Genomic DNA, 20,218 nt, shown 5'->3' with positions numbered 1-20,218 from the left:
AAAACCGGAGCAGCACCGCTTTCCGAATCTCGAGAGTCAGATCCTCGACGGGATTGCTTGTTCGAAAACCGAAGAGGCACAACTCTCAGAACTTCGAGAGCCAGATTTCCTTAGATAAAGCTTGTCTGTAATCTTCACACGTAATATCAGCTTTCCAGATACCACATACCACTTTTTCAAAGTGCTCTGACAAAATTAAAACACGTGAAGCTGGCAGCTCCCACTACATTGCTGTGACCAAGAAGGGTAAAGGAATAGCATTACTACTTGTTATTGGGAAATCCCTATATACATTGACCTCCCTCCTCAACGGATAGGCAAACCTGCAAAAATGCTCAACCCTTTCTCGCATTCGAAAAGGCACCCTCAACATAACCTCTCGAAATACTCAGCTTTATTTCCCCCCGATAATACCTCAGCAAATAAGCCACACCAAGAACAAGAGTATCTCATATCATCAGAGTCGAAAGCAAGAGTATCCCATATCATGCTTTCTCCCTGTCTTTGTCTTTGTCCTTGTCCACACCTGCAGGACAAGGAGAAAGAGAGCAGTCAGTCGGAACCTGAAATCAAACCTCCAATTTGGAACTGACTGCCTGGAGCCTTTGCCTGGTTGCTTACTTAGCATTGCTCTCGAGTACTCATCCTCAACTGCTGTCAAGGTCACGAATTCCACCGGCAAATACCTCATGACAGTTGATCAGATATTGGCTCTTTACACTGAAGCTGCCAAGCGTGGATGAGTCACTATGAAGGAATGTTCTGAAGGACCATTTAAATGCAAAGGTTGCACACCACTTCTGCCATGCAAAAGATTGAAGCAGAAGGTTCAACGGTGAGCTGAAACAGATCACTACAGCACGACACCTTTCCATACCACATTCATCATTCCGTCAACAGCAAAAGTATCCCATATCATCAAGGTCGAACATACTCTAGATTTGATGGACTTGTTTTGACCCTCAAATTTTTGAGTCGGCCTTATACTCTGAAGGGCACCAGAAAACCCTCCAGCACAGTTCAAGAATAAGCCTGTGGAAAGTTACTTCTTCAAAAGCAAAAGTATCTCATATCATCTCTTATCCATTTGCTTCTCCTTATCCTGGCAGTTGAATGAGAGACAAGGAGAAGGAGAACAATCAACCGGAAGCCGAAGTCAAACCTCTGATCCTGGGTTGCTTACTTGGAAGTTTGACTGCTTACCTTGTCTGTCACCTCTTTCGGCAGATCTCCTAGCTCGGCGACTTGGGGGACTCCTACTATAGGGTTTGTATCACACTTGACTAAGCCCGAAACTACAACTAAGCTTCAAGTGAAATTGATACATTACCTTGTGCGTCAACATCAGCTAAATACACCATTCCCGGATGGAGGAAAGGTACTTCCAGAGAAGGGCAGATGAAGATCAGACCACACTTCGGTACTTAGAAGTTTCGTGATTACTCAAGGGATTGGATCTTGCAAGTCCCCAACCGAGGAGTTTCCCTCACTCGAGAACTTAGGGGAGCACTGTTTGTACCATACTTGACCAATCCCGAAACTACCGAACACCGGCCAACGCTATACTGTCAAGGACTCAGAAGAGTTCCCCTCCGACCAGGAGGCCAATCACTACTCGACACGTGTCAAGATTAGAAGCCAATCAGAGCGCAGCACGTGTCAACATCAAGAACCAATCATAACATGACACATGTCAATGTGACAAAGCTACAAGTTTTTCTATAAATAGGGGCCATCCCCCCACAATATTGCCTAATGCCATTTGTGTTAAATCATTCACAAGAACTCACTAAATTGAGAGCTTGATCCTTTGTACTTGTGTAAGCCCTTCACTACTAATAAGAACTCCTCTACTCCGTGGACGTAGCCAATCTGGGTGAACCACGTACATCCTGTGTTTGCTTCTCTGTCTCTATTCATTTACGTACTTATCCTCACTAGTGACCGAAGCAACCAAGCGAAGGTCATAAAACCTGACACTTTCTGTTGTACCAAAGTCTTCGCTGATTTTGTGCATCAACAGTACCGACATTCCTAACAAGTGGTATCAAAGCCCTGTTGGCTCGTACTACAAGATGGAAGGAAGTGGCACTATGATCAAACTCACCAACTCCAATTGGGTAACATGGAAGCCAAGGATGGAGGACATTCTATTTTGCAAGGATCTACATGAGCCAATTGAAGGAAATGCCGCTAAGCCCGAAAGTATGTCCAATGCCGAGTGGAAGAAGATGAATCGCAAGGCTATTTGCACAATTAGACAATGGGTGGACGATAGTGTTTTTCACCATATGTCTAATGAAACCAATGCCCGCGAGTTTTGGACGAAGCTTGAGTCCTTGTTCGAGAAGAAGACCCTAGCCAAGAAAGCCTTTTGGATCAAAGAGCTCATCAATGTGAAGTACAAAGATGGTTTAAATGTAGCAGAACACTTGAACAATTTCCAAAATATCATCAACCAGTTGGCTACTATGAAAATGACGATTGAGGACGAGCTGCAAACGTTATTGCTACTTGGATCCTTGCCAAACAGTTGGGAGACCTTTATGGTGAGTATAAGTAACTCTACTTCTAATGGTGTTCTTACTCTTGATAACGTTAAAAATAGCATGCTCAATGAAGAAACAAGGAGAAAGACTTCTAGCACAGATAGCAACCAAGTATTTGTCACAAAGAACCGCGGAAGAAGTAAGAGTAGAGAGCCTAGAGGTCATGGCAGGAGTCATAGCCGATCCAAGTCAAGGTTCAGGGGTGCATGCCACCATTGTGGCAAAGAAGGCCATATGAAGAAAAATTGTCGAGTTTGGAAGAGAGAGTAAAGGGAAGGAAACAATCAGAAGAAAGATGATACTGGCAATACCACCGCTGTCATATGTGGTGATGTACCAGAAATATTGTTCGTTGGTGAATGTCTGCATATAGGCAACTCTGATTGAGACATTGAATGGATCTTTGACAATGGAGCTTCCTTCCATGCTACATCCAAACGGGAGTTCTTTAGTACATACAAAGAAGGTGACTTTGGCATAGTGAAGATGGGGAATGAAAGCTATTCCAAAATTATTGGAATTCGTGATATTTTCCTAAGAACTAATCTCGGCTGCCAGTTGATGTTGAAAGATGTGAGACATATTCTTGATATACGTCTCAATCTGATATCCATCGGTACCCTTGATCGACAAGGTTATTATCACCATATTGGCGAAGGAAAATTGAAGTTTACTAAAGGCTTAATGGTGGTAGCAAGAACACAACTTTTTTGTACGTTGTACCGGTCAAATGCCAAGGTTTTGAAAGGTGAGTTGAATGTTGTGGATGACTCATCTCTAGACTTGTGGCATAAGAGGTTAGGCCACATGAGCGAGAAAGGCCTACAAGTTTTGGCAAAGAAGTCTCACATTCCCTTTGCCAAAGGTACGTCGTTAAACTCTTGTGAGCATTGTTTATTCGGAAAACAAAGAAGAGTTAGTTTTTCTGTTCCATCTACAAAGAAAGGAATTTTGTTAGATCTTGTTTATTCAGATGTGTGTGGTCCCATGGAAGTCGAGTCATTTGGAAGAAATAAATATTTTGTTACTTATATTGATGATGCTTCATGAAAGGTTTGGGTGTATTTGTTGAAATCCAAAGACCAAGTGTTTCAAACATTCTAGGAGTTACATGTCATGGTCAAGAGGGAAATTAGGAAACCTGTCAAGTGCCTTCGTAGCAACAACGACGGCGAGTACACATCTCACCAGTTTAGAGAATATTGTGTGAAACATGGCATATGTCATGAGAAGACGGTTCCTGGAACTCCATAACATAATGGTGTTGCTGAAAGAATGAACTGAACCATCATGGAGAAAGTCAGGTGTATGCTGAAGACTGCAAAATTATCTAAACAGTTATGGGGTGAAGCTGTAAGGACAGCCTGTTATTTGATCAACCGATCTCCATCAGTACCATTAGGTCTTGATGTTCCGGAGAAAGTATGGACTGGTAATGATGTGTCTTACTCTCATCTGAAGGTGTGTGGCTGCAAAGCTTTTGTGCATGTGCCCAAAGAGCAGAGATCGAACTTAGACTACAAAGCTACCCCATGCATCTTTCTTGGTTATGGCGGTGAAGATTTTGGTTACAGATTATGGGACCTATACCAAAAGAAGTTTATCCGAAGTAGAGACGTGGTCTTTTATGAAGATCAAACAATTGGGGATTCGAATAAATAGGCATAACCAGATGGAGCAGTCAGAGGAGTTGATCCATTAGCTTCAGATGAAGAAAGTCATGATGACATCCCTAAAACAGCTGCCAATGAAGTGCTTGCAGAACCAGATAATGTTAATCAGATGAAGCCTGATCAAGATGTGCCAGACCATGAGATTGCTGATCAGATGGAGCGTCCAGTCCTACAAAAGAATGAAGATCAAGTCAGAAGATCCAGCAGAAGTCGAAGATCGTCTACCAAGTATTCTTCATCAGAGTATATCATGTTGACTAATTATAGAGAGCCCGAAACTTATGAGGAAGCCAGAGCTCATAACGGCAGTGACAAATGGATGAAGGCAATGGAGTCGGAGATGGATTCCTTATCAAAGAATGATACCTATGAGCTGGTGGAGCTTCCAAATGGCAGAAAAGCATTGAAAAACAAGTGGGTGTTCAAATTGAAAAGAGACGACAACATGACAAGGTACAAGGCTCGTTTGGTTGTCAAAGGTTTTGGTCAAAAGAAATGAGTTGACTTTGATGAGATTTTCTCACTGGTGGTGAAGATGACTTACATTCGAGTTATACTTGGTATGGCAGCAAGCATGGATCTTGAGCTCGAGCAGTTAGACGTTAAAACTGCATTTCTCCACGGTAATTTAGAAGAGGAGATATACATGGAGTAACCCGAAGGCTTTGAAGTCAAAGGTAAAGAAAATTTGGTGTGCAAGCTCAAGAAAAGCTTATATGGTCTTAAGCAGGCTCCGAGACAATGGAATAAGAAGTTCAACTCATTCATGGTGAGTAATGGGTACAAGAGAACTCATGTTAACTCTTGTGTCTATATCAAACAATTTTTTGGAGGTAAATTCATCATTTTATTGCTTCATGTTGATGACATGTTGATTGTCGGTCAAGATGCTTCTATGATTAAAAAGCTCAAAAAATAGTTATCTTAGTCCTTTGACATGAAGGACTTAGGGCCAGCCAAGCAAATTTTGGGCATGGAGATAATTCGTGACAGAAAATCCAAGAAGTTGTGGCTGTCACAAGAAAAGTATGTTGAATGGGTGCTTGAAAGGTTTAACATGAAAACAGCCAAACCGGTAAGCTCACCTTTAGCCAATCATATCAAGTTGAGCAAAGAGTCGTGTCAAAAAACATATGAAAAAAAGGAGAAAATGGCAGTTGTTCCATACTCTTCAACGATAGGAAGTATCATGTATGCAATGGTGTGCACACGGCCAGATATTGTTCATGCAGTAGGCGTGGTGAGCAGGTTTCTCTCTAATCCAGGAAAAGACCATTGGGAAGCTGTTAAGTGGGTTCTCAGATATTTGAAGGGGACTTCTAAGATGTGCTTGTGCTTTGGCAGTTCCAAACCAATCTTGGAAGGATTTACAGATGCTGACTTGGGAGGTGACCTGGATAGTAGAAAATCTACATCTGGGTACTTGTTTACTTTTGCAGGGGGAGCCATGTCTTGGAAATCCAAGTTGCAAAAGTGTGTTGCTTTGTCTACAACCGAAGTTGAATACATAGTCGTTACAGAAGCATATAAGGAGTTATTGTGGCTAAAAAGGTTTCTCCAAGAGTTGGGTTTGAAGCAGAGTGATTATGGTGTTTATTGTGATAGTCAGAGTGCTCTGGATTTGAGCAAGAATACTACATATCATTCACGCACTAAGCACATTGATATTCGTTATCATTGGCTTAGAGATGCTATTGAGAATAAGTTGCTACAGCTGAAGAAGATTCATTTCGATAATAATTCTTCAGACATGTTGACAAAGGTAGTCACAAAATCAAAGTTGGAATTCTGCATTAAGGCTGTTGGGATAGACTCCAGGTAACTTGGAGTCATAATCGGAATTCCTCCATCATGGACTGAAGGAGGAGATTGTTGGTATATGGTCCAGCCCATGATCAATGTTCTAGATTATTCTAGTAAGCAAGTGAGATGGCTGGAGCATGCTAGACAATTCTAGCATATTATTAAGTAGATGGAAGAAGCTAGAGAGTACTAGCTTCCTTGGTTGCAAATGGAAAGATCTAGAAGCTACAATTTTGTGGCTAGTCTAGATCTTTCTATGCTAGAAGTTTGAAGAATACACTAGAAACTAGTAGAATGCCAAATCCTCACCTATAAATATGGGTGTGATGTTGTAGTGAAGTAACCAATTAAGAACCAAGAGTGAGTAGCAAAGGATCAAGTCCAAAGTTATAGTTCCACTCCAAAAGTGAGAGTGAGTGTGTTCCACTACACATAGTGTGAGTGAAGTTTAGTGTGAGAAAGTGTTGTTATAATTTCTTGTATCCATCAAGCCTTATCTTTGGCTTGGTAAGACTACTCTTGTTGTACTCATATTTTTCATATAGTGAAGATTGATCCTTGTTTAGTGGACGTAGGCATAAATTGCCGAACCACATAAATTCTTGGTGTCCATTTTCTACTTTATCTTGAGCATTCTCTATCTTGTAGTACCGACATTCCTAACATCTCTATATGGTTAAGGGAAAAATTACATTAGTGTATAGACAGGTGTGCGTCTTAATCTGTTGGAGTACTGAGTTTGTTTTATGTGTTTACATGTTTGGCATTAGAAAATCTTAAATATGTAGAACTTGCCCGATGTGATGACAACTAACCCAATGGGGGCACGTGCCCTTCACAAGTCCCTACGTAACTTCGTCTTTGTCTATATACACTGATAGGAGCATATTTATGCAACTTAGTTAGCTTGTTTCTTGGCATTTACTTAGTTTAATTCTAGTTATTTTAGTACTTTAAGCTATTTTCGTGTGTTTGTAGGTTCAAATAACAAAGTTAGCAACAAAGTGCTATTTGGAGCATTTTTGGGCCAAAATTGGATAGTACAAGCATGGAGACATGAGGATAGACGTTTTTGAAGATTTGAAGGCTAGAAATCAGCATATTTGTGTGCATGAACTATATAAGCATGTAGTGGTAGATGAATGTGTTGGGTGAAATGAGTATGCTAAAATGGTTATTTATAGGGAGATGATGATGCACAAACTTCAAATTTCATCCATTCCTTTTGCTCCAAGCATAAGCTATCCATTCCATGCCCAAAAATGCTCCAAAATGCTCCAAAATGCACTTCTTTGCCACATTAACCCTTTGGACCTACAAACACACAAAATAGCTTAAAATACATAATTAACTAAGAAATAACAACATAAATGCATGAGAGCAAGCTAACTCAGTCGCATAAATATGCTTCTATCAATTACCTTCAGTTGTGATTTCATAAGTTGTGAATTCAATTTGTTTAACTGCTTGATTGATAACTTATTCCTGTATGTTTATTAAGAGTGCACACTTAGTTTGCATGCATGAATATGATGCTAGAGTATAAGGGAATTTCACCTAATAGTTACAAACTTATATTCACAAGTAGTGGAGGTCGCTTATAAACGATCGCGTTAAATAAATTCTTGGCAGGAGTTTCATGCTCATCATAGTAACGAATGCCTCGTCAATACTTATAGTTTTCATAATGCTTAATGATCTTTGATTGTATCTTTATTGTGCTGTTCACGTAAAGAACTTTTGAAGAATGCTTGAATTGTTGTATGCGCTTTCCCATCCAATTCAATAACTTAAGGAGAACTTGAAGGTTTTATTAAGCAGACTTAATTAACCTGGGGTGTTGAGTTTCATGATTGATCGAAAGAACAATTCAAAATTGGTTTATGTGCAAGTATGTCATGTGTGGAGAAGAACCTCCTAGCTAACCTTCCATCCATTCAATTTACTCAAATTCGTGCAGATTTCATTAGTTCTTTAATTTACTTGTTTTGTTTTCAAATTCGTCAAAACCAAAACCCCCTTTACTTTAAAGTGTTTTATTAGTCAAAATCTGTTTTGATTTGTGTTTTTAGGTGTCCCAAAAGTGTGTTAGAGTCCAAATCTACCCAGTTTGTGTTTTTAGGCAGATTTAAGCGTTTTTAGCTTGTTTTGAGTCCTTTTAGTTTGTTTTAAGTTCTTTGAGTCTAGTTTAGTGTTTTTAACTTTGTTTATATGTTTTTAAGTCAGTTTAGAGGTTTTAGCAAGCCCTCATAATCCCCGGTTTAGAACGATTCCTACTTGCATTTATACTACAATTTGACAACAAGATTTGATTTTAGGTACTAGAGAAGTAAGATATGGATTTTGCTACCATTCAAGCTCAATTGGCGAAACTTACTTCTCAATTGTCACAATATGCCGAAGGGACCACAATGCAAAGTGTCCCTACATATGGTGTGTCCTATGGGCAAGGATATCCAACTCATCAATGTTCTCAATTCGCTGCGAATGAAGATGTTTGAGGTTATCAAGGCCATAGCCAATCATGGGACAACATGTTTTCCAACGCTTACAATTCGGATTGGAGAGATTATTCAGATTACATGTAGGGAAAACCTCAACAATTCCAATAAGATGGGTATTGGCAGCAAGAAGATGAGTTATATTCAAGACCTATGCAGCCACCACAACAATATACCCAATTCAATTCAGGTACGTCTTTGGATAATGATATGTTTAATCAGTTACTCACCTCTTTGAACAAGGAAGTAGAAAATGGAAACAAAGAGATACAAAATCAAGCCAAGAAGACGGGTGAATTAGAGAAGCAAATTAGGCAGATTATAGAGTTCATGGCACAAATTCAAGAACAAAGTGAACTCTCCAACCAATTATTGAAAATTTGAAGGAAGATTTTGAAATCCATGATGCTATCACTTTGGGAAGTGATATGGAGGTTAGAGGTAAACCCAAGACATCCAAACCAAGCCAAAACATGGATGAACAACTGCTGCTCGAAGAAGAGGAGAATAACAAGGCCACGGCAAGGGAAGAACCACCCTTGCCGCAGCCTCATATGCCCTCTATGTCGTCCACTACAACCAAGGTAAGCCTAAATTCAATTTGTTCTGACCCCGTTTCACCAAATGTCCTTATTCCTTGCAGGATTATGCAATCCAAGGAAAAAAAGGGTGAGAAAGGCATCTTCGAAACCTTTCCAACGAATCAAGAGCAAGAAGTGGATGGGGAATGTCTAGAATTCATCAAAGAAGATACACTTGAGACGAAAATTCCCAAAGAAGTTGGATTTTATGACATGGGACAAGTCATAACTCTCAAAACACCAAATCTGGCCAAGTCTCATATCCCTGCAACCTTCAAAGATGTGGTGTTCGTAATTGAGTTTGTGTTGGAGCAAGCAAGTAAGCCATCTTCTCCAACTTCGATTTTATTATATACTAACTTGCTGATTTTGATGATTCAGGCACCTACACTAGAATTTAAACCATTGCCGGATCACGTCAAGTATCACCGTCCATTCAAGGATCAATTCCATGCTATGGGCCCTATCTAAGTTTAGAAGGAAGTTTCGTCCGGCTGGAAGACGTTAAAGCAAGCGTTTCTTGGGAGGCAACTCATGTATTCAAATAAGGAAGATTTTTGAATTGCTCCACGATTGATTTTGCATTCCTAAAAACCTTCCCTTTTCTGTAGTTTTATTTTGCCATGATTGTCATTTTTATTTGTTGCTTGTTTAATTGTTTTTTGTGTGGGTTTATTTTTAAAACACTGACAGTTATGCAAGGTATTTTTACATTCATTTTCATAAAAAAAAAGAACATTAAGCAGAAAAAAGCTAGGAGAAGTCTCAGTAGTCGGCGGAGCCTCAGCAATCGGCGGAGCCCCAGAAGGAAGAAGCATCGGAGGTTGATCATTTGGAGCTTCATTACGTGGTACAGCCTCAGAAGACGAAGGCAAATGTTGTTGGAACAAACCCACAAACCTCTGATGATCAAGTAAAATCTGACCATCAGATTCCTGCATCTGGTCAATCTTTCTCTTCATGTTTGTAGCATAGTTATGTGCGATTGTTTATTCTCATGCTTGAGCCCTCTAATCTCCTGTTTGAGACTCATCACTTCAGCTGCCAATGATTCAACTTGACGGGTTCGAGCAAATAAGCGTTGGGCCATATTAGACACAGAATCTGCACACTGCACACTGAGAGCCAGAGAATCCTTAACAGCCAACTCATCAGACCGTTTGGCAAGTAGTCTGTTATCTTTGGGAGTGACAAGGTTCTTGGCCACCACCGCAGCTGTCATATCATTCTTCATCACCGAATCCCCAACGGTAAGGGAACCAGTAGGGGATATGAACGATGGGCGCTATATGTTGTCTGGAGAAGGCGAGACTGCCTCTTCACCAAGATTCAAGTCAAAACGACGGTTGGAGGGGCCAGACATTTTCAGTGGTGTTAAAGAAAGAAGAGGTCGGAAAAGTCAAGATCGTAGAAGTGCAAGAAAGGAGTTTCTACAGGCAGAAATTCAAGTGTGCTTTGAACGTCATACGTACCTCTATAAACATCAGCACTCGACGGGATTTCAAAGATCGAAGAGGCGAGCTCAGAAATCGAAGAGGCCAACTCAAAAATTGAAGATGCGCTAGCTTTCTCAAAAGATAGGCTTGCTCAGAAACCACGGCCAATCTTCTTTTCCAGATTTGTCCGCACTTGTCACTTGCAACCTCTGCACTCGACGGGATTTTAGAGATCGAAGAGGCAAGCTCAGATATCGGAGAGGCATCTGCTTTTCCAAACGTGTCAGCATCTGTCACATGCAGAGTCAGTATTGCGGAAATCACGGGCAATTTGTCAAAGCGCCAATTCCAGATATCGGAGAGGCATCTGCTTTTCCAGACTTGTCAGCATCTGTCACATGCAGAGTGAGCTTTGCGAAAATCACGGGTAATTTGTCGAAGCGCCGATTCTAGATATCGAAGAGGCACGTGCTTTTCCAGACATGTCAGCGTCTGTCACATGCACACTCAGCCTTACGAAAATTACGGGCAATCTGTCGAGGATCTCTTGTGAAGTAGAAAGCACGTGAAGTTTACTATTAAATCATCCAACGGTTGCTGACAAGAGTGAAAGAATAGTATCGGTTATTAATTCCTATAAATGACACCCTTCACCCTCCATTGCAAGGACATACATAACCCTTCTTCTTCTCCGAGAATGCCTTTCCAACAAACCATCTCGAGTCACTCAGTGTTCCTTATTCATTGGGGTACCTCTGCAAACAACTCATCCAAAGCAAAAGTATTTCATATCATGAAGGTTGAAAGCAAGAGTATCTCATATCATGCTTTCTCCCTGTCCTTTTCCTTGTCGTTGTTTTGGGACAAGGAGAAAGAAAACAATCAGCCAGCACTTGGTATCAATCTTCCGATCTGAAACCGACTGCCTGGAACCCCTTCCTGATTGCTTACCTAGCCTTGCTCTCGGGTACTCATCTTCATCATCTTATGCTTCCTCTTCGTCTACCACATCTGCTTGGGGAACAGATAAGGGAAATGAAAATGATACCTCGAAGCATGTGGAGACAATTTGCCAATTCATCATCAGCTAGAGACAAGGAGAAAGAAAGCAAGAGGTGGGCACTTGGAAAGATTGAAGAAAGAAACAGACCAACACCTCTACCTCTTGCCTGCCTGCCATGCAGAAGAAACAAGCAGAGAAGAAAGCAGACTGCACAATCAAATCAACCCAGCAGAAAGAGTCTGATTTGAAACCAAGGAACTCTCATATTCCTCACTCAGAATTCCAAACCAGTTCGAGATCAAAGCTGTGGAAAGTCGCCAAGATCATCTATCTTCAAAACCAGATTTGCGTTCTTAAACTCTACTCTGTCTGGTTTTTACTTTACCATACTTGTCATGTTTATTCGTTGTTTGTTTGTTTGTTTGCTTGTTTTTGTGTGAGTTTATGCTTGAAACATTGAGGACAATGTTAGATTTAAGTGTGGGGGGGTAACCAAGTTGTTTTGCATGAAATTCGTAGGAGTTTATCACCCATTACTTCCAGTGTTGTTCCTTACTGTTTTTAAGTATTTTTAAGCTATTTAGGAGTGTTTTAGTGTGTTTTGACATAAAAAATCCGAAAATCTCATAAAAATTTGAAAAAAAAAATTGTTTTGAAAAATCCAAAAAGAGTTGTTTTTGTGTGTTTATTTGTGTCTTAGGGTACCTTACAACACAATGATGAGGATTTGGTTTTTAATTACATGATTGTTAAAGAGAGTTATAAACATGGATGAAAATTGATTTACTCTTTGGTGTATGCTTGGTTGTGGTTATAATTTATGAATTTACATGCAATCATAAAGGAAAAATCAGTTTTTGTAACATGCTTGAAGGAAGGAACTCAAATGAACGCTACAACCTTGTGAGACTTGAGCCTAAACGTTTATTTGGAGAGTTAATAATCTGTGCATCATTGTTTTCTAAAGTCGTTGCATGATCTCATTATTCTTTGCTTGGTTGCTACTTAGAAGGCGTTTCATCATTTAGTTCCAAATGCTAGAACTCATACCTATTTCATTCAAAGCATGCTATTGATTTGCATAACACATATTCAAGATGAAGTTGTGTAGTTACCACCAAAGCCAAATTGTCGTGCCCCTATTTCATTATGTGTTTAAGTTTAACTCCGTTGAGCCTTGTTAAGCCTATGTTCTTTGTTAACCCACACTATCCTTACCTAGCCTAGTTTTAGGATCATCCATACCCTTGTTCTTGAAGCATAGTAAAGTACGACCTAAAATGAACTCCTTTTTTTATCAATGTATTGTAGAAAGCAAGTGTGGGGGGAAGTGATTCTTGTGTCTGTGTGCGCCAAAGTCTTTATAAGGCACGGGTAGAGAAAAGAAAAAAAAAGTATGAAAAAGAGTTCTAAAGTGTTGTTTGTTAAAAAAGGGTCCAAAACATTAAATTCGGCCCTAAGTGTTGCATGAATCTTCCCTTTGTATGTAAAAGTTGATTCTGCATGCTAAAGTGAATTCCAAGTGTCTATTTCATTGCTTTGCTTGCTATCGCTTTAAGAATGTTTGTTATTCCTATCCTTTCTTTGTTAGCCATTACCCCCAAGCCCTGTTACAACCCTTGACTTCAATCTTGAGTGTTGTGCGTTTCAATTTGTGGAGTTTGAAATTGGTATGAGCATATGGTGTCACTGGTTCTCGCATCTAAGTAGTAGCATACCATTCATGAGACCATATCTAAACATGCTTAATAACTCCAGAAAATTGCTTCCTTCGTTATAACATATGTGAGTCTCAGTCTCTAGTGTAGGGTGTGCAGTCAGAAAATGTGTGTGAAAATAGAGAGTATCTTGTAAGGAATTGAGCAAATTCTCTAAGGCATGTTACTACATTCAAAACATTGTTTTAGTTGGTTAATTGTGAACTAGTAAGTAGTGACTGTGATTAAGTTTGTGCTCAAGTGTGAAGATAACCAAAATCTGTGGGAATGATGATTTTTAACATGTCATGTGCATTGGAAATCCCTGAGGCAAATGTTGGAAGGTTAGGTTGTGTTTTGTTTGTTTTGTTTCGTTTTGTTTCTTTTGTTTTGCTCGAGGACTAGCAAAAGTTAAGTGTGGGGGAATTTGATATGAGCATATTTATGCAACTTAGTTAGCTTGTTTCTTGGCATTTACTTAGTTTAATTCTAGTTATTTTAGTACTTTAAGCTATTTTCGTGTGTTTGTAGGTTCAAATAACAAAGTTAGCAACAAAGTGCTATTTGGAGCATTTTGGAGCATTTTTGGGCCAAAATTGAATAGTGCAAGCATGGAGACATGAGGATGGACGTTTTTGAAGATTTGAAGGCTAGAAATCAGCATGTTTGTGTGCAAGTGTGTTGACCTACAATTACCAAACATCCATCCACTACACCCATTACATCCACTCATTACTAAACACTCACCTACTACACCCATTACATCCACTCATTACCACAACACTCACCCACTACACCCATTACATCCACTCATTACCAAACATCCATCCACTACACCCATTACATCCACTCATTACCAAACACTCACCCACTACACCCATTACATCCACTCATTACCAAACATCCATCCACTACACCCATTACATCCACTCATTACCAAACATTCACCCACTACACCCATTACATCCACTCATTACCACAACATACACCACTACCACCTTAATTAGTTGGTGGTCCTCTCCCTAGCCTATAAATACATCCACCCTTCACCATAACAAGGGAGGGAGAACAAGATCCATCAAAAGACACTACATTCACATCTCACAACTCCATACACTTACACTTTCATTCTTTGGCCGAGAGAACACAATCCACCCATCCACCCTTCACCATAACTCACCTATATCCATCCACCACCATAATTTACCACTTATCCATCAAACCACACCTTGTGCTGCAACAAAGAGAAGAAGGAGGACCTTTGGACGTGCTTGCCATTCAAGTTGGATTGTTAGAGCGTTTTTAGGTGTTTTCATTCTTTTGTTTTCAATGTCTAAATTTGTTTATCTTTGCTTTGTGAGTATGAGGAACTAAACCCCCCTTAGCTAGGGGGGAATTCGAAACCATGTTCATGCTTGCAATATGATTTGATTACCTTCAGTTGTGATTTCATAAGTTGTGAATTCAATTTGTTTAAATGCTTGATTGATAACTTATTCCTGTATGTTTATTAAGAGTGCACACTTAGTTTGCATGCATGAATATGATGCTAGAGTATAAGGGAATTTCACCTAATAGTTACAAACTTATATTCACAAGTAGTGGAGGTCGCTTATAAACGATCGCGTTAAATAAATTCTTGGCAGGAGTTTCATGCTCATCATAGTAACGAATGCCTCGTCAATACTTATAGTTTTCATAATGCTTAATGATCTTTGATTGTATCTTTATTGTGCTGTTCACGTAAAGAACTTTTGAAGAATGCTTGAATTGTTGTATGCGCTTTCCCATCCAATTCAATAACTTAAGGAGAACTTGAAGGTTAATTTAAGCAGACTTAATTAACCTGAGGTGTTGAGTTTCATGATTGATCGAAAGAACAATTGAAAATTGGTTTATGTGCAAGTATGTCATGTGTGGAGAAGAACGTCCTAGCTAGCCTTCCATCCATTCAATTTACTCAAATTCGTGCAGATTTCATTAGTTCTTTAATTTACTTGTTTTGTTTTCAAATTCATCAAAACCAAAACCCCCTTTACTTTAAAGTGTTTTATTAGTCAAAATCTGTTTTGATTTGTGTTTTTAGGTGTCCCAAAAGTGTGTTAAAGTCTAAATCTGCCCAGTTTGTGTTTTTAAGCAGATTTGAGCGTTTTTAGCTTGTTTTGAGTCCTTTTAGTTTGTTTTAAGTTCTTTGAGTCTAGTTTAGTGTTTTTAACTTTGTTTATATGTTTTTAAGTCAGTTTAGAGGTTTTACCAAGCCCTCCTAATCCCTGGTTTAGAACGATCCCTACTTGCATTTATACTACAGTTTGACAACAAGAGGGTTTAATTTGTGTGTTAAGTTAATTTTCACATCATACACTTCCGATATACTACGTTCAAGGGTGGAAAAGATAAAGCTAGGCCACTTAATATGCGATTCATAATAATGAAGTATTAAATTTCTTTTTCAAGTAAGTCGAATTTAAAATTTCTTACTAATAAAGAGGAGGAATTGTTAGTGGTTAAGACTTCATAAATTTAAGAGTTTTTTTTTGTGGTGGACTAAGAGTTCTTTTCGCTAAATTTCAAAACACAAGGACCAAATTTTTATGATTCATTAAGAACAAAATTTATGGCTTGAAAGTGACTCTTCTAGTGTAATTATTGCTTTATTTCTTGTTCTTTTTCTCCTCCTTGGTTGTTCCAGATTTGTTGCAAGAATTGTATTTCTCAATTGCAGCACATGATTTTCTGTTGTTTTCATATATTTCAAGAATAGAATACTGATAAATTAGTTAATTTAGGGCTTCTCTTTTCTTTATTTATTTAGCATGCCGCTTCTTTTATAGAGATCTTTTCTTTTCAGCATTCAGATTTCTTAAGCATAATAGCTCACAGGTTTGTCTCCCTTTTTAACTCTATGTGGTCTATCGAAGAAAAAAGAAGAAACTATGGTCGCAGGTAAGAAGCAAAGTTGAGAACAACGTTAAGTGAGTAACCTACCTACCACCTGAAGAAAAGGAAGTTGGTCCAACTAAAACGGCGGTGGCTAACAAGCGGGCAAGTAACTTCCTTATTCACTCACACTAAGATATAACAAAAATATCCTCATTTTCAAGAGGATAAGGTTTATGAAAAAAATCACATTTTGAAAGGAACGTATCCAACCTAAACGCAAAGACGGGCCTATAGGCAAAAGTTGTTAACCTAGTAGAATGCGTGAGGAATAAGATTTCGATTCGGCCCACTGAATTTGACCATATCTCTCTCTTTTTATATATTTTGTTTTTTTACTTTTTATATATTTTGTTTTTTTACTTTATGATGATATCATTTATGTCACTTGATTATGTGCAAATTTTCTCACATCGTCGATATTCTTTAAAATAAAATTTTTTTACCTAAACAAATACGTTAAAGTAATAATATATCAAACTATTCAAACGACGTGTGAAGCTTATGTTGTTCTATTATCCGAAACACCACGATAGTGTCCTGCGTATACAAGTTAGTTTTTTTCCCAAGTCACATTGGTGCAAAACTTGATCACCAAAACAGAAGGATAACAATAATTAACATGCTAATGCAGACGTCAGCACAGCAAAAAGGTCGACGATAGTGATGCTTATCACTAGTTTAATCGAATAAGCTGCATCTTTTACGATATTTTATCCGAAACCTTTTAATAATAATTGAGCCTGTCAGCCACTTCCCAAGATAGTAAGAAAGATTTGCTCTTTTTTTTTTTTAGCAAAAGAAAGATTTGCTCTTACTCATACACTCCGCTTACTATTTACACCCTTTTTCATTTTAGGATCAAAAATAATATAAAAAAGTAAAAAAAATCAGCATCGCGATCAGAAGCCAAAATTGAAAAACACAAAACACACTCTTCCATTTGTCAGTTCTTGCTCTCATAATTTTCTGCTCCGGAACCTTCAAACTATTTTTTTTTTCAGATTCTCAAAAGGGTTTTGAAAATCTCTCTCAAAGTTTGGAACTTTGAATTTTTCTGCAAAATTTGGAATAGTTTGATACTGGTAGGGAGGAAATTAGGGATTTTGGAAATGGTAAGCCCCAAATCTGGAGGTGTAGAGGGGGTGCCCTGCGATTTCTGCAGCGACCAGCCGGCGGTTCTCTACTGCCGGGCAGACTCCGCCAAGCTCTGCTTGTTCTGCGACCAGCACGTGCACTCCGCTAACTTGCTTTCCCGGAAGCACGTGCGCTCTCAGATCTGTGATAATTGCTCTTCCGAGGCCGTCTCCGTCCGCTGCTCCACCGACAACCTCGTTCTCTGCCAGGAGTGCGATTGGGACGCCCACGGCAGCTGCTCTGTCACTGCCGCGCACGATCGCACCCCTCTCGAGGGGTTCTCCGGCTGCCCCTCGGCGCTCGAGCTCGCGTCTCTTTTGGGTCTGGATCTCCAGGATAAGAATCTACCGGCTCGACCCGACCCGCAGCTCCAGAACTGGGATATGGGTTTGCCGTCCGTGGATCCGTCTTGGAATGGGTTTGGGATGCAGGACTTGATGGTGCCCATCCAGAACGGCGTCGTTGACCTGACCGGTGATATGAAGAGGCAGAATAGTGGGGGTATAAGCGGGAAGCAGAAGCAGGGGATACAGAAGCAGCTGTTGGAGTTGCTTAAGAGGGACTTGGGTGGTGGCCGCGGCGGAGGTGGTAGTGGCAGCGAGAATTTAGTGCCAGGGACGCAGACAAGGAATGGTTGGCAGGAGGAGAATGGGAAGGGAAATGGGGATGTGGAAGGGCTTGCTTCGATTGATGTGAGGAATGAGAATGGAGGTGTTGGTGGGGTTGCAGCTCGTGCTGCCTCTTTGGAGACGGTGTTGCAGCAACAAACGCCCTTTTCGACTATGCTCATGATGCCAGAAGAGAATCGTGACGGTGACATGTTGTGGGATAGCAACCCCCATGGTCAGACTCAGGTGCTGTCCTGAATTTGCTTTTGGTTTGTTGTCTATTTTACTTCATTGATGAATTGAACTTGGTTAAAACACACCGATAACGAATGAACATTGTTTATTTCAAGACAATGGGAACAATGTTTAACCGAGATTTCACCTTAATATGCGTTTCGCGTTTCTCTTCTAGCTTATCACATTCTTCCTTTTATATTGAACAACTCTCACTCTTACAAGTTCTACTAGTATAGACCACACGGTGTTCCTTATAATTCCTGCATTTATCTACTTCTAGCTTTAGAACTTCGAATGGTGGGAATATGAGAGGAAAGAGCAAAGAAAGTAATTCCTTTCGTCGATGGGATTTCAGTTGTGAGCTTGTGCCACTCTAGTTCCCAGTTTCTTTTTGTTTACTTCCTCTGCAACTTATCTTTAAGCTTTGGCAGGGCTGGATTCTTTTCCAGTATTAAGGGTTTTGTATGCTAACTTGCTTCTGCCTCGCAGATATGGGATTTTAATTTAGGACGGTTGAGGGATCATGAAGAGTCAGGTCCATTGAAAGTCACATATGGTTCAAACGTTTCAGGATTTATGATTAAAGATTTCAGCGAACTTATGAAAGAATCATCTTTGACTGATACAAAAATGTTAAGAGATATCTACCAGATGAACTCCCCTGTTGGACATGATGATATAAAATTCAATGTAAGTCCTTTCTGTATTCATTTTTTGTTAAATCAGTTCTTGTTTAAGTTCTCTGAGGCATTGTATATACATCAGTACCATAATGTCCTCGTACGAAACCATTTGTCATGTTCATGTATTTCGTATGTCAATCAATCTCGACAGTAGTGGTTGTGATTGGAAAATGTTACAAGATCAATATACTCTAGATCCCCCTGTATGAGATTTGTTAAACCTCACTTTCGGTTTTAGAGATGTATAAATTCCATATGTGGTAATTCCTCTTACTTTTCATGCATTGTAACTAGAAATTTAAAATATTAATGTAGCAAGTACTAAACCAACGTTCTTTTACCGTGGCACAAAATGTTTGATGTTTAATGTAACAAGATGTTTGTCTTGACAAAGTGGTCAAGATTGTAAACAAAACGCTGTTTGAGTGCTTTGCAAGTGGTTTTTTGATGATTGGAACTCGCATATTTGAGATATGGATATCAAAGCATCTGTAACAAGTTTTATGCATAACTTCTTGTACGTAAACTTTGGTTCTTTAATTGTGAGGGCTGCAGTTGAATATTGTGGTCTTTTTAATTCAAAAATGCAGATCACCTCTAATAACCCAGAAGGCAGTCTGGGTCCAGCAACATCCGAAAGCAACAACGTCCCTATCGGACAGCCATTATCAGGGTCCGTGTTTGGCGATGACAAAGGTTCTGGTGCTTCTAATGACATCAGTTTTATGGAACAATCTTTTCTTATGAGGGGTGACAGTATCAGTATGAGAACGGTAGGAACAAAAGCAGACATGGAGTTGCTTGCACAAAATAGAGGCAACGCCATGCTTCGTTACAAAGAGAAGAAGAAAACTCGAAGGTATGTTTCCTTTTTATCTTCTTTTACTTAACCCACCCCACCTTCACTGTATAACAAAACTTGTACCATTTTGTCGATAGATATGATAAGCACATAAGGTACGAGTCAAGGAAGGCAAGAGCTGATACTAGGAAGCGAGTCAAGGGTCGATTTGTGAAGGCTACTACCGAATCTCCCGATGGTTAGATCCGCGTCGAGTTAGGCTTGTCCTAGCTCTATGTCTGTAAATATTTGTTACTTTCGTCGCAAGGCAAATGTATAATTATGCACTCTCCATGGAATCAAATATTATTGTTTGGTCTGTCTGCGACGTGCATGCGTGCATATAAACAGCTCCGCTGTTCTCCCAAAACAAAAACAATAAGTGGAAAATAATCAAAGTTATCCAATAAAACAATACTTTGTGCAAGGTCAACACTTTGATTCTTGACAAGGAATCGAATGAGAAGGCGGACAAGCCAAGTTGTCATGCTAAAGACGGAGACTTCCATTGAACTGGTAAACGCCCTCGGAA

The 20,218-nt window shown here is 39.5% G+C and overlaps 1 protein-coding gene across 1 annotated transcript; it reads left to right on the top strand.

Moving 5' to 3' along the window:
- The first annotated feature begins 17,097 nt into the window (after positions 1-17,097).
- COL14 (zinc finger protein CONSTANS-LIKE 15-like) lies at positions 17,098-20,005 on the top strand. The gene is given in 4 exon segments (NM_001293863.1): positions 17,098-18,171; positions 18,652-18,852; positions 19,436-19,704; positions 19,785-20,005. Coding segments are annotated over 4 exon segments (1,455 nt in total). The 5' UTR covers positions 17,098-17,292; the 3' UTR covers positions 19,891-20,005.
- The last annotated feature ends 213 nt before the right edge of the window (positions 20,006-20,218 follow it).

This window comes from Malus domestica, chromosome 13 (assembly GCF_042453785.1).
Source record: "Malus domestica chromosome 13, GDT2T_hap1".
NCBI lineage: Eukaryota > Viridiplantae > Streptophyta > Magnoliopsida > Rosales > Rosaceae > Malus > Malus domestica.
Note: the sequence above shows the minus strand (reverse complement) of the source record. Positions and strands in the feature narration are given on the sequence as shown.